The sequence below is a fragment of the Oncorhynchus tshawytscha genome, linkage group LG08 (genome assembly GCF_018296145.1).
Source record: "Oncorhynchus tshawytscha isolate Ot180627B linkage group LG08, Otsh_v2.0, whole genome shotgun sequence".
Lineage (NCBI taxonomy): Eukaryota > Metazoa > Chordata > Actinopteri > Salmoniformes > Salmonidae > Oncorhynchus > Oncorhynchus tshawytscha.
In genome coordinates, this window is record NC_056436.1 from 19,692,565 (window position 1) to 19,706,494 (window position 13,930).

At 42.9% G+C, this 13,930-nt stretch overlaps 1 protein-coding gene across 5 annotated transcripts in view; it reads left to right on the top strand.

The window, feature by feature from the left end:
* si:ch211-266o15.1 (zinc finger MYM-type protein 4) overlaps window positions 1-12,932 on the top strand; it is a 28,594-nt gene extending 15,662 nt beyond the window's left edge. For 4 of the 5 annotated variants that reach the window (XM_024430343.2, XM_024430341.2, XM_024430344.2 and 1 more), the window contains 14 exons: window positions 1,689-1,849; window positions 2,140-2,302; window positions 2,456-2,572; window positions 2,679-2,870; window positions 3,206-3,351; window positions 3,623-3,746; window positions 4,005-4,190; window positions 5,503-5,597; window positions 7,053-7,209; window positions 7,345-7,499; window positions 11,153-11,267; window positions 11,390-11,632; window positions 11,819-11,942; window positions 12,138-12,932. In XM_024430343.2, the coding sequence (XP_024286111.1) occupies window positions 1,689-1,849; window positions 2,140-2,302; window positions 2,456-2,572; window positions 2,679-2,870; window positions 3,206-3,351; window positions 3,623-3,746; window positions 4,005-4,190; window positions 5,503-5,597; window positions 7,053-7,209; window positions 7,345-7,499; window positions 11,153-11,267; window positions 11,390-11,632; window positions 11,819-11,942; window positions 12,138-12,360 (2,201 nt within the window). In that variant the 3' untranslated portion in view covers window positions 12,361-12,932. The remainder of the gene's footprint in view (window positions 1-1,688; window positions 1,850-2,139; window positions 2,303-2,455; window positions 2,573-2,678; window positions 2,871-3,205; window positions 3,352-3,622; window positions 3,747-4,004; window positions 4,191-5,502; window positions 5,598-7,052; window positions 7,210-7,344; window positions 7,500-11,152; window positions 11,268-11,389; window positions 11,633-11,818; window positions 11,943-12,137) is intronic. The other variant, XM_024430342.2, reaches the window with a different exon arrangement.
* Window positions 12,933-13,930: the final 998 nt, after the last annotated feature.

Here is a 13,930-nt window from a genome sequence, read left to right on the forward strand (position 1 = left end):
ATAATGCACAACACCGCGGTAGAGCGGTGTGTAGCCTACTGTAGCTGCTCACGAAGTACTTCAAAGCCTCTACTTTATTTCTCAGGTTAGGATGCAACTGTCCAGTGCTTCTATTTTTGCAATGTAATGATGTAGGGGAGGGAAACGTATTCTGACAAGCAGTCTGTGCACAACAATTCTTAATGCAATCACAGGAAAACACTTTTGAAAGTAGTTTTGGCAAATTTATTTTTAAAGCAGTGTTGGCCTTTGTTAAAAGAGTTGGGTCCCAGTTTTCCATTGCTAACTTTATTTCTTTACACCTTCAATTGCGCGAGTGGCATCGTTTTACGAATGCAGTTTTACCACCGGAGTTTCAAGCATGGTTTAGGAGCAGCTGCGCAACGATAATGATTGGTCGTTCGCAACAACCATCTTTTTAAATTGTTATTTTTGGAACCTTCTGGAACCGAATCGTGAAAGCCGTCGATTTGTCTCCCTGGTTTTCATACTGTTAGCTACTATAGCTTTTTGAGCTGCAGACATCAATTATCTGCAGATAAATTATAAAAATATTCTCTGAAGATGGTAGTTCCTCGTAACATGAGCAATATAGTTAGGAGAGAGGCTCATTCTGGTTCAGATAAAATTTTGCATACTTTTTTTGTTGCAGGCCATATAATAATTTGGTCAGATAAAAATATATTTTAACTCACATTTCACAATCTGACAATGGTAGACAATGTTTTATGCTTTATATTTGAGATTTACGGTTTTTCATGGGCAGAGAAGAAGAGGAAGAGTCCCAACTCTGTTGAAAATATCTCTCTCCAGCAGGTGGCGACGTTCCGTCACCAAGCAAGGAGTTTTTTAATGGAGTGTCAAATTTGGTCAACATCAAAAAATGTATGGTTTATATGCTACGTGAGTTTTATTTGATCAAATGCAAGTTTCGTAATGCGTAAGTTGTTACGAGTCTACTAATATACGTAGGACATGTGATATCCCGGCAACTTTGAGAAAAACACTTTTGCGGAGTTGGCTATGCATATTCATGGTGTGAGGCTAGTAGCGTAGCATATTTATTTTTTATTAACAACAAATCAATACATAAAGCACATGAGGGGGAACACAAGCATACATAGATTACAAACAATGGACAATCGAGCTAGGGGGTACAATATCACATTACAATTACACAGGGACCTTAAGGGACATATACATATACTTACAATTCTAACAGCTTTTTTGTTAGTAGAGCATTTAACCGTCTTAAAATACAGTTCAACTTCTTTTTCTAGGGTACGAAAATGTGGTTTTCTGTTTGTAAAAGTAGCGTAGCATCTCTCCATGGAATACAGGCGATTGACATCAACAATCCACATTGAATATTCAAAAATGATTACAACAATGAGATGTATCCAGGACCCCACACCCCCTAAGCAAGGGGACTGGAGTTGGTCAAATTCACAGTTTAATGCATGGACAAAATAGTCCTCTTTCCCTAAAATCATGATGATCATGACTTTCTTACATGAAAGGGGAGGTTAACGTGGCCCCAGACCATCCATTCTGATATCGACTTAAGTTTCAGTCATTGGATTTATTTATTTTCAACCCGTCTTTCACGTAGTCCTTTTCTCTCATCACGTACACCAACTAACCTCATCATATGTATCTCTTTGTGTGTGTCTGTGTGACTGTAACAGGCTGTAATCTGCTCTTCAAGCACGACATGAAGGGGCCATGGCGGATGTGTGCCTACTGTGCCAACATCAGCCCCAATATGATCCACAACCACTTTGGGGGCAAGATGCAGGAGTTCTGCAGTGAGGCGTGCATGTCAAATTACACTGTTCTTTTCTATGAGGTCAGAGCTAAAATCATCTTTATGCATGTTGACCTCTGGGTTGTATGTAGCAATCATCTTAGAGTAGGAGTGCTGATTTAGGATCAGTTTTACATGGACAGCAGGGACCTGATCCTAGATTAGCACTCCTACTCTGAGATGTTTTCTAAATTCAGGCCCTGGTCTCTCACTCTCTTGATTTGATTACCTCACAACCACTTCCTGGTTTGATAACTGGGAGCTGTCTATTTAGTCCACAAATGGTTGAAGTCCTTTGAATTGCTGACCTGTTTGTTGTCATTCCCTCCCAGATGGCTAAGTGTGAGTGCTGCAGACGTCAAGGGAAGATGAAAGAGCAACTGAAGTGTTTTGGGGCTGTGAAGCTGTTCTGTACCTTGGAGTGTGTCATTCAGTACTGCTATCAGACCTTCCAACAGCACCCTTGGACTAGCAATGGCACCACTGCTACACAGGGTACTACTAAATTATTTACTCAATTAAATTCCTCTTGAAAACGACTACCTTGTTGTCTGACGTATTGCTACATTTCCTTTTTAATGACGGATTTAGGCATACTACTCAACATGTCTCTCATCCCTGCCCTTCTTTCTCTTTCTCCCGCTAAAGGTCCATCCCAAACTCCATTCCCCTTCTCCAAGCCAGCTCCTGTCATTGCTGATGTTGTATCGTTGGCCACCTCTCCTGCTGACCAGCCCCATACTACGGCTGCCACTGCCTTGACTGGTAGCTAGCAAACTCATCTAGAACACTGTGGAACACCAAGCATGGTTAAGATGAGGTCTAGTAATATACGCTTTGGAGATAAGACTGTTTTTTGTTTTGCTTGCAGGAGCTCTTCCGACGTCTAACTCTCATGGCAAGAGCCTGGGCGATGCGAGCACCCAGACGGAAGCCATGAGGATCTCAGCCCGCCGGAGGATCATGAAGAACAAGGCCATCATCTGTAAACCCCTCATGCTGGACCAGCAGACCAGCTGCCAGATTCAGACGCAGACCACAGAGAAATCCATGACATTAACGGGTACAAAAAACACCATGCAATTCTAATCATTTGCAACTTTTTAAAAACATACATATATATATATATATATACAAAACCAGGTAGTCGTGTGTGTGTGTGTGTGTGTGTGTGTGTGTGTGTGTGTGTGTATATATATATACTTTTATTTTTCACAACAAACCAGCCCCGTCCATGAAGTTCTAATAATGTATTCATTATATTTCTTTGGCCTCGCCCTGCCGCTGAATTTGTAAATCATACCTTGCACTACATGTACATAGTGGGTTTAAAGGTTTAGTATTGACATCTGTTCATCATCCTCTCTCTCGTTGTTGTTGATGTTATTGTTGTTTTAGGGTTCGCAGAGACTGGGTTCACGTACACAGAGAACGGGGAGAAAGTGCGGGTGATTGTGATGCCTGTTCCTGTGCCAGTCTTCATCCCAGTGCCTATGAGCTTGTACAGCCAGTACACTCCTGTGCCCATGGGTATCCCTGTGCCTGTACGTCTGCTCTGTGTCCTCTCCTCATGCCCACATCCACTTTCTCTTTATATGCCTCAGAGTAGATACTTTATTTTCTATTTTTCAACGGGAATTACCGGGAAGTACCCATCCCTGATGTCCTTAACAATCACAGCCCCCCACAGACACCCTCATGTCTTGGATTGATATACTTCTGAGAACCCCCCATGTTTCATGGTGCATTCTTTTAATGGTCTGTTAACTTGGCTGGTTAAACCATATTGTTCTGTTCTTTGTGCCCTCTGTCCAGGTGCCAGTGCCCATGGTAATACCTCCCTCGTTAAGCCGTTCAGAGCTCAAGGACAGAAAAGACAATGTTCCATCTCAGACCATGGCCGAGGAGGAGGAGAAAGACAAACCTGTCTCCCATGGAGGTGAAGAGAATAGTTTTTACTCTGAGCTATGTATCGTGTATGAGAACGTTACTGTATCTTTATTGTTGCTTGGCACACCAGCTTGAACAGGTCTCTCTTGCAAAATACATGTTACCTCCATAATGAGATTAACCTGTATTAATAGATAGGCATTGTGTTTGAAAAGCAACTTTTTAAATGAAAATCTCTCTGTGGTGGCGGCTCTTACTGATTGCTTACATAGCATGTTGTCTGTCTGTCTGTGGTGTTTTTCCACAGATCAAGGCAGCGCCTACAGTGGGGACCTGGAGTCGGAGGCCGTGTCCACCCCCCACAGCTGGGGTGGAGAGGACGAGTCCACCTCCACATCCAACCCCCAGAGAGGGGCAGAGAAGCCTTCCGAGCACCCCAGCACAGCTCCCTCCTCCCCTCAACTTTTGGACCTGGAGGCTGACTATCCCCCTGGTGAGAAAGGCTCTGAGAAAGTCATCATGCATTTATGTTCCCAGACATTATTTATACAGTTAAGTCAGTTAAGAACAAATTCTTATTTGCAATGATGACATACACATATCCCACATATCACATCTGTGTCATCTGTATAAGTGTCCTTATAAACTGGGTGGTTTGAGCCCTGAATACTGATTGGCTGACAGCCGTGGTATATCAGACCGTATACCAAGGGTTTGACAGAACATTTCTCTTTTAATGTTCTAATTACATTGTTAAGCAGTTTATAATAGCAATAAGGCTCCTCGGGGGGTTGTGATAAATGGGGGTTTGGGATATCTGTATCCAAGACCAGGCTTTAGCCGTGGTATATTGCATAATTATACAACGGGTAGGTCTAATTCTGGATGCTGATTGGTTAAAACCGCTTTCCAGACGGTCTATTCCACAAGTTACCACGGCTAAAGCTTGATCTCAACTGTAAAAGGCATCTAGATATTTTCTTTTAGACTAGCATTTGGTTTTCAATAGAGGGGATTTGTATAAACCTTGCTGTCTCTGACCATGGCAACATTGTTTCAATATTGAAATTCGTTCTCCAACTGTCCAATTGTAATGAACGTGTAGTGGTTAGGACGAGACAGGCAGGCAGCTTTTCTCAGCCAGTCGAAATCATGAATCGGAGTAATTTTTATGGATATAATATACAAAGCCATGTCAATAGAAAACAGGTCAAATGAAACTAAATGCAGCTAGTTTGCTGTCTTTCCAGCATCAGATTGAAGTGATTGTGTTAGCTGTGTTGTTGGCTAGCTCCTCAGAACAACAGTGTCCTGATGAGAGAGCACATTTTCTATGCCAAGAGAAATCGCGCATCATTAGCTCATTGTTATGGAAGTTTCCAAACAAATACAAATGCGCTTACTTTACTGTTATTCTGGCTGCACTGTTCGACGTGACTGTAAGTTAGCCGTAGTTGGCTAGCTAGCAAGCAAGGGATAACCGGACCGATAGAACGAACAACCAGCCAGGTTGGGTAGCAACCCTAGATGTGTGTCTGTGCTATATCTCGGGGAAGGATGAACTAGTGTGACTAAATTAATCTAAATATAACGTTTTAAATTCAAATATGTCAGTTATTATTTGAGCATGTTGGTAACCTGCATGAAAGTGATAATGCACTCAAAGCCAGTGTTTGGAGGATATATTTGCACGGTTTGCTGGCCCTCGACTTCGTTTCGGGCCTAACAACACCCGTACCTATATATCCTCCAAACATCGGCTTCTCGGGCATTATCACTTAAATGTGTATTCCATGCTATTTCAGATTCATTTGATCCTGCTGCAGTGAAGGGGCAGAGACTGACTGTAAAGATTAGAAGACGAAAGAGACCCAGAGACATCTTCCCTCCCAGTAAACGGGTATGTCAATGATATAGGGTACGTCCCAAATGGAACCCTATTTCCTTTTTATAGTGCACTAGTTTTTGACTAACAGTAGTGTTCTATAAAGGGAATAGGGTGTCATTTGAGTGCAACATAGTCTACTGGTCACATGGGCTAGGTGATAGTTTTATTTATCTGTTATTTTACCAGGTAAGTTGACTGAGAACACATTCTCATTTGCAGCAACGACCTGGGGAATAGTTACAGGGGAGAGGAGGGGGATGGATCAGCCAATTGTAAACTGGGGATTATTAGGTGACCGTGATGGTTTGAGGGCCAGATTAGGCTAGTTGAGAACAAGTTCTCATTTACAACTGTGACCTGGCCAAGATAAAGCATAGCAGTGTGAACAGACAACAACACAGAGTTACACATGGAGTAAACAATTAACAAGTCAATAACACAGTAGAAAAAAAAGAGTATATATACATTGTGTGCAAAAGGCATGAGGAGGTAGGCGAATAATTACAATTTAGCAGATTAACACTGGAGTGAAATGATCAGATGGTTATGTGCAGGTAGAGATACTGGTGTGCAAAAGAGCTGAAAAGTACATAAATAAAAACAGTATGGGGATGAGGTAGGTAAATTGGGTGGGCTATTTACCGATGGACTATGTACAGCTGCAGCGATCGGTTAGCTGCTCAGATAGCAGATGTTTAAAGTTGGTGAGGGAGATAAAAGTCTCCAACTTCAGCGATTTTTGCAATTCGTTCCAGTCACAGGCAGCAGAGAACTGGAAGGAAAGGCAGCCAAATGAGGTGTTGGCTTTAGGGATGATCAGTGAGATACACCTTCTGGAGCACGTGCTGCCATCGTGACCAGTGAACTGAGATAAGGCGGAGCTTTACCTAGCATAATTTAGCCAGGACACCGGGGTTAACACCCCTACTCTTACGATAAGTGCCATAGGATCTTTAATGACCTCAGAGAGTCAGGACACCCATTTAACGTCCCATCCGAAAGACGGCACCCTACACAGGGCAGTGTCCCCAATCACTGCCCTGGGGCATTGGGATATTTTTTTAGACCAGAGGGAAGAGTGCCTCCTACTGGCCCTTCAACACCAATTCCAGCAGCATCTGGTCTCCCATCCAGGAACTGATCAGGACCAACCCTGCTTAGCTTCAGAAGCAAGCCAGCAGTGGTATGCAGGGTGGTATGCTGCTGGCAAAAGTAATATAGTAATATAACACTTGTAATAAAGTAGTCATACAGTATAGTAATGTAATGGTAACAGAACTAGTTAGTTAGGTAGTATGGCCCCTGTCACATCAGCGTCATTATTACTTTTGACTGCAATAGGGTTGTATTATTAGATAATTAAACCAAAGATGTTATACAGTAAAAGTAAGTGGTTTCTACTCCTACTACGTTTTTGGTCCAACTGTTTTTCCCTTTCCCTTTCTGTGGGCGCTTTCTGTATTGCAGAGTTGTAAGCGAAGTGGGACTATTGACATGGTGGAGCACACTGTTTCACTCCCTCCTGCCAGATCAAAACTTCATCACAAGTACGGGGTGAAAGCCTGGAAGAATTGGGTCCTGCAGAGGAACAAACAGATTGACTGTGAATTTTCCAAAGATGCCTGTGAGTCCAACCTAACTGCACAGACCATTTTTAGATGTTTGCTTATCATGTAAATTGTGTCCATCTTTCTCCCTATGGCAGCTAAATCCATGGTTCCCTGATCTGGTTTTCTGTGTCCATGTGTCACTCTTACAGCAGCTAAATCTATGGTTGTGAAGGAGAACGTGTTGCAGTGTAACTCCTCTGAGCTTAGTTACGGCCTCTGTCATTTCATCAGTGAGGTCCGTCGCCCCAACGGCCAGGCCTACCCTGCTGACAGCATCTTCTACCTTTGTCTGGGCATACAGCAGGTATTGAGCCTCCACGTTACTCCCTAGTATTTTATTTTTATTCAATACTTTATCCAAGATACTTCCAGTTAATCCTTATACCTTATTCCGTACTATGTTATCTGCTAAGGTACCACCTTTTCTGTCTGTCAGTGGCCATACTGGTTATAGTGACGTGATGGCAGCTAATACTGTTTGCTAATACTGTATGTGTGATGTGACAAATTGACAATTTTTCTTAATGTTTAAACAGCAATTTTTGTTCTCTTTGATTTTGCTTGAAAACAATAAGAAAAATGTATAGAATTCCATGTGAATTCACAATGTAGCTGCACTGCTGCCAGCTATGTTTTTTTGTTTCACCTTTTCAGAGGGTTAAGCATTGCACCTGTACTCTGTGGGTCCCGACAGATCATTGTGGCGCGGTCGGTCAGACAGACGACTTTAGGATAAAAATATTTTTTTGTCCCGCCGATTATTTGGAAACGGTCGTATATACTAGCCTACCTATTGTATTGAAAGCACATCTTTGTCGCATTATTCAAACACTCAGAATTTGCTGCTTCATCTTCAGTAGCCTACCTCTCCTCTTCTACTTGGGCGTGTCAGATCAAGTGTGCCTATTGTACAGTGCATTCGGAAAGTATTCAGGCCCCTTGACTTTTCCCACATTTTGTTACGTTACAACCTCATTCTAAAATTGATTGAATAGTTAATTTTTTTCATCATCAATCTACACACAATACCCCATATTGCAAAAAAAACTGTTTTTAGAAAAAATGTCAGACCCTTTACTCAGTACTTTTTTGAAGCAAATTTGGCACAATTACAGCCTCGAGTCTTCTTTGGTATGACGCTACAAGCTTGGCACACCTGGATTTGGGGAGTTTCTCCCGTTCTTCTTTGCAAATCCTCTCCAACTCAGTCAGGTTGGATCGGAAGCGTTGCTGCACAGCTTTTTTCATGTCTCTCCGGAGATGTTAGATCGGGTTCAAGTCGGGGCTCTGGCTGGGCCCCTCAAGAACATTCATAGACTTGTCGCAAAGCCACTCCTACGTTGTCTTGGCTGTGTCCCAACAGGAAATTGACCCTAAGAAGGTGAACCTTCGCCCCAGTCTGAGGTCCTGAGCACTCTGGAGCAGGTTTTCATCACGGATCTCTCTGTACTTTGCTCCGTTCATCTTTCCCTCAATCCTAACTAGTCCCCCAGCCCCTGCCGCTGAAAAACATCCCCACAGCATGATGCTGCCACCATGCTTCACAGTAGGGATGGTGCCAGGTTTCCTCCAGACATGATGCTTGGCAGTTATTGGTTTCATCAGGCCAGAGAATCTTGTTTCTCATGGTTTGAGAGTCCTTTAGGTGCCCTTTGGCAAACTCCAAGCGGGCTGTTGTGCCTTTTTACTGAGGAGAGGTTTCCGTCTGGCCACTCTACCATAAAGACCCGATTTGGTGGAGTGCTGCAGAGATGGTTGAGGAAGCTTCTCCCATCTCCACAGACGAACTCTGGAGCTCTGTCAGAGTGACCATCACCTCCCTGACCAAGGCCCTTCTCCCCTGATTGCCCTGATTGCTTGTTTGGCTAGGTGTCCAGCTCTAGGTAGATTCATGATGGTTCCAAATGTCTTCCAATTAAGAATGATGGAGGCCACTGTGTTCTTGTGGACCTTCAATGCTGCAGAAATGTTTTGATACCTTTCCCCAGTTCTGTGCCTCGGCACAATCCTGTCTTGGAGCTTTACGGACAATTCCTTTGACCTCATGGTTTGGTTTTTGCTCTGACATGCACTGTCAACTGTAGGACCTTATATAGACAGGTGTGTGCCTTTCCAAGTGGACTCCAATCAAGTTGTAGAAACATCTCAAGGATGATCAATGGAAATAGGGTGCACCTGAGCGCAATTTCGACTCGTATCAAAGGTTCTGAATACTTATGTAAATAAGGTATTTTTGTTTTTCTATGAATCTGCAAACATTTTGAAAGACCTGTTTTATGCTTTGTCATTATGGGGTATTGTGCGTAGATTGATGAGGAAATGTTTCTATTTAATCCATTTTAGAATAAGGCTGTAAAGTAACAAAATGTGGAAAAGGGGAAGGGTCTGAATTTCGGAATGCACTGTATGTGTGGTTTCTCTGAAATAGTATTCATGGGTGGCCAATCATTGCCAGTTATCTTTCCAATGAAATGTACTTGCTAAATATAATTAGGCTATTGTTTACTTCATTGCCTAGAAATAAATATTGATCTCCCAACCAAAATCATCCCACTCCTAATAGGTAGGCAGAAAAAAAATGTCTAAATAGAAAGTGCATGTCTCTAACTTGGCTCTCTTCAAGCTAGCTTATTGGCTGATTTAGCCCAGTAATACGATAGCTTAATAGAATCTATTTCTTAGGTTATTTTTTGTGCATTTTAATATTGCCTATAGGGCGCAAAATTGTCTGGAACCATGGCTGGTAGGTGAGCTGTGTCACATACTCCTAAAATAGCTGTTAAGTCAGACCAGTTCTTGATGTAGAGCGTTGTAGTCGGGACAGAACCAGCAGATGCGGTATGAAAAGCTGCGGGGGTGGGATGAAGAAATCAGTCCCACGCAAACCTCTTACCTGCACTGCCCTTACTGGGGCTCAATTCCACTTCGCAAACATTTGCATTTCCTTCTCATTTAACTTCTCAAAGTATTGCCATACAGGTATTTGCTGCTGTCGCTTGCCTTTCTCTCCCATTTTTCCAACTGTTAATGAAGGTGGTGGAGAGTCGACTCCAAAATAATTGATTTCTCGACTCCAATTTCTGAGTGTCAAGATTCAATATTATTGGAACGGAGGAGACTGATTAGTTGCTATACTTCCGACAACACAAACACTTGCATCTTCCATAGCGATCTATCAACGGACGGAGGGGGGGCAGGGGCACAGTATAGGCAGTTCGGCCTCCAGGCAGGCAGGCAGAACCGTGCACTAGGCCTATAAATGGGGCTCCTGAGTGGCGCAGCGGTCTAAGGCACTGCATCTCAGTGCAAGAGGCGTCACTAAAGTACCTGGTTCGAATCCAGGCTGTATCACATCCGGCTGTGATTGGGAGTCCCATAGGGCGGCGCACAATTGGCCCACCGTCGTCCGGATTTGGCCGGAGTAGGCCATCATTGTAAATAAGAATTTGTTCTTAACTGACTTGCCTAGTTAAATAAGTAAATAAAAATATATCGGCAATCAAAAGCTGTATATCGCAATTTCTTGCGTTGCAATGTCTCAACTTCAGTAAAGCAGGACCTATCATCAATGAATAGGCTAGGATATTGAGATGAGCGAGATGCAACACTTTGCCCAGTGTTGCACAGGTTGTTCGCAGCTTGGTAGCCAGGGCACCAAAACAGCGGAGAAGTTGAGCCTTGCGCTTCAAAGCTTTTGGTTGTTGAGGAAATTGACCCACTATGCAGTTTACTTTCTGCGTCTACATAACAAACACCATTTTTCGGTTATGAATTTTTCTTAACGTTAAGGATCCAAGTTTTAAATGTTCACACCCCTACTAGTAACATCAGTATTATCTGCACTTTTGCTATAGTAACTACTGCCCCAGGGACATCTATTGTATTTGCCCCTCTGCCAACTATAATATACAGTACCTAATGCCTCTCTCCCTCACCATCTCTCATTTGTCTCAACAGTATCTATTTGAGAATGGAAGGCTAGAGAATATCTTCACTGATATGCTCTATCATAAGTTCAGCATGGAGATTACTATGATGCTACATTACTGGAGTCCTACCCTGCTGCCCAGCGGTAAGAATGTTTCTAGCCTTCTTCTCTTCTACGCCTGTCCTATCCCTTTAATATCGTTGGACCATTTGAAACGCATACACAATGATGACACATCCCTCTGTCCTTCCACTGTTTCTCTTTAGGCTACCTGCATTCCCGTGTGGAGGAGGAGTACCTGTGGGACTGTAAACAGCTGGGATCCTACTCCCCCATCGTGCTGCTCAACACCTTGCTCTTCTTTGGCACCAAGCTGTTCCAGTTCAAGACCATGGGCCAACACAGACGTCTGTCCTTCACCAACTTCACCCGCTGTACCAGGGTCACCAAGAACGGCAAGAGCTCCTTCCTGAGGTTTAGGCCTGGTCAGGATATGTCAGACACCCCCGGTGAGTTGAGTTCCAACCTCAATGGTGTTCAAGGCTATCACATTCTATTTTATTTTATTCTACTTTCTTTATCCCATTAGGCGCAATTAAGAAAGGCATTGCCATATCACAAGCAATAACATCCTCCACGAGTTCCATAATGCGTTGTGGGTTGTGAGTTGTTTTCTCTTTTGTGTGCATATCCAGATCTGCTAGCTTTGCCTGCCAAGAGAAGGCTGGATGAAGAGGAAGGTGACATGGAGATGCCTGAGAATACTGAGAACCCACTACGCTGCCCTGTCAGACTCTACGAGTTCTACCTCTCCAAATGGTGAGATTACATAGTACATCTTTATTTCTGTTATATTCCACTCTAATTTTACTGGAGCTATATGACTTGTTTGTGATATTGACAATGTTTTAATGCCTCAATGTTTTGCAGTCTGAAAAACAAAAATTGAGAATATTTCTGGAATTGCTGCCTTTCGATAATTCTATAATCCTCTTCCTTTGTCTCTACCTGCAGCTCAGAGTCGGTGAAGAATAGACCACACCTGTTCTACTTGCAGCCAGAGCTCTCCTGTCACTCAAATAGCCTGCTGTGGTATTCTGCCCAGCAACTAGAAGGCCCTGCGCTGGAAAGCATGCTCACACGCATCCTGGCAGTACGGGAGGTCCACCTGGATGAGCTTCCGCTGCATAATCACTATACTGAAGCCTCAACAGATGATGACAATGACCATTTGTAGTGGGAATAACCTACTCATGGAATGGCACACTATTCCCCATAGAGTGCAGTGCAGTACGTTTCAACAGGGCCCATAGGGCTCTGGTCAAAAGTAGTGCACAATATAGGGGTTAGGGTGCCATTTCGGACACGGCCATGGACATGCCGCAAACATGCACAATCATGTAAAGACAATAAGATACTGTCTGACACTTCATTTAGTTTTCCATTACATCTTTGTTCTTAGATTCTAGTTTTAGATAATGAATGGAATTATGGCTCACAAAACATTAAAACTGTTCATGTTACATTCGTTTCTGTTTGTTTTTCTAGTTTGTTAATATAGCTGAAAATGTTGTTACTTTCTACCAATCTGCCTTATTCTGAGGGCCCACACAACTAATTCCATAGTCTTGACCATCCAAACTACTAACTAAACCGAGGTGATCACATAATGTTGTACATAGTTTTGTTGTTTTAGTTTTTTGTATGAATCCCTCTGTTGTGGACTTGAATAAGCAACATTTTGCAAAGGACATTTCTGTCTGCTCTGCTGTCTGTTGTCTGAAGTGATTAAAAGAACTTGACTGAGAATACAACTCATAAACCAAATGGAAATGTTCCTTCACTGTGAAAGTGATCATCAGTTAGATTTGTGAATAATGTTATGGTAAATTACCTGTATGAAAATCTGAGTGGAGTTGAAGAGTCGTTCTCATCTGCTTGACTGCATGATTTACTAATTGATGGTTCAAAGGTGGGGTGATGTATCATGCTTTAGCAGTGCAGAGTATTGTTATTGTACAGCACATGATGTGTTGTTGGACAAATAGAAGAGAGTGGGAGGGGAGAGGGCACTGTACTGAGAGAAGTGGTACTGGGGGATTGAGTGTGCTGAGCAAAGAAGCGTTTGTGTGGGAGAGAGAGGAGGCAGGTAAAAGAAACTGCAGGCTTTATCCTCATGTATCTCTCAGCCAAGCCAAACACATTGAAAGTGGTTATATAACAGAACATGTTTTGTTTGCTATACCCATTTCTGATTCGTTTCGAATGATGTCATTTCAAGGATATCATTCTGCCAATGTCACATGCATCACCTGTGTGAGCCGGGGATGATGAAGCTGTGACTGTCTTTCTTTTCACCACGTCTTTAGAGCCGTCTGATTTCCCCTGCTGATTCATGTCTGGGGAGGACATCAAAGCCCACAGAGGTCATACCTAAATGGATTGAAAAGAGGACGGAGAGAAAGAAAAAAAGAGAAAAAGTTTGTCTTTAATAGAAACCTCTGAAGCAGCCTTAGAAACATGGGGGAGGGGAATCTGTGTGAGGGCGAGAGATTGAGAGAGAAGAGGGGGGTGGCTTGCGTTGGTGTTCAAATAAGAGACCATTTGTCAAATAATCAGTGCCTCTGAGCAGACGGATGATTTACATGGTTTCTTAAACCTTTAGTTTCTTCATCTCAGAAATGATGTATTCTGGAGCGCAAGCAAAGAGATGGATTAATCAGCTGTCATGGCAATGACAAGTTTTTGACTCATTTATTGATGGGGACAGTTGAAATTGATGACAGCAGAGACTAGTATGAGGAGAA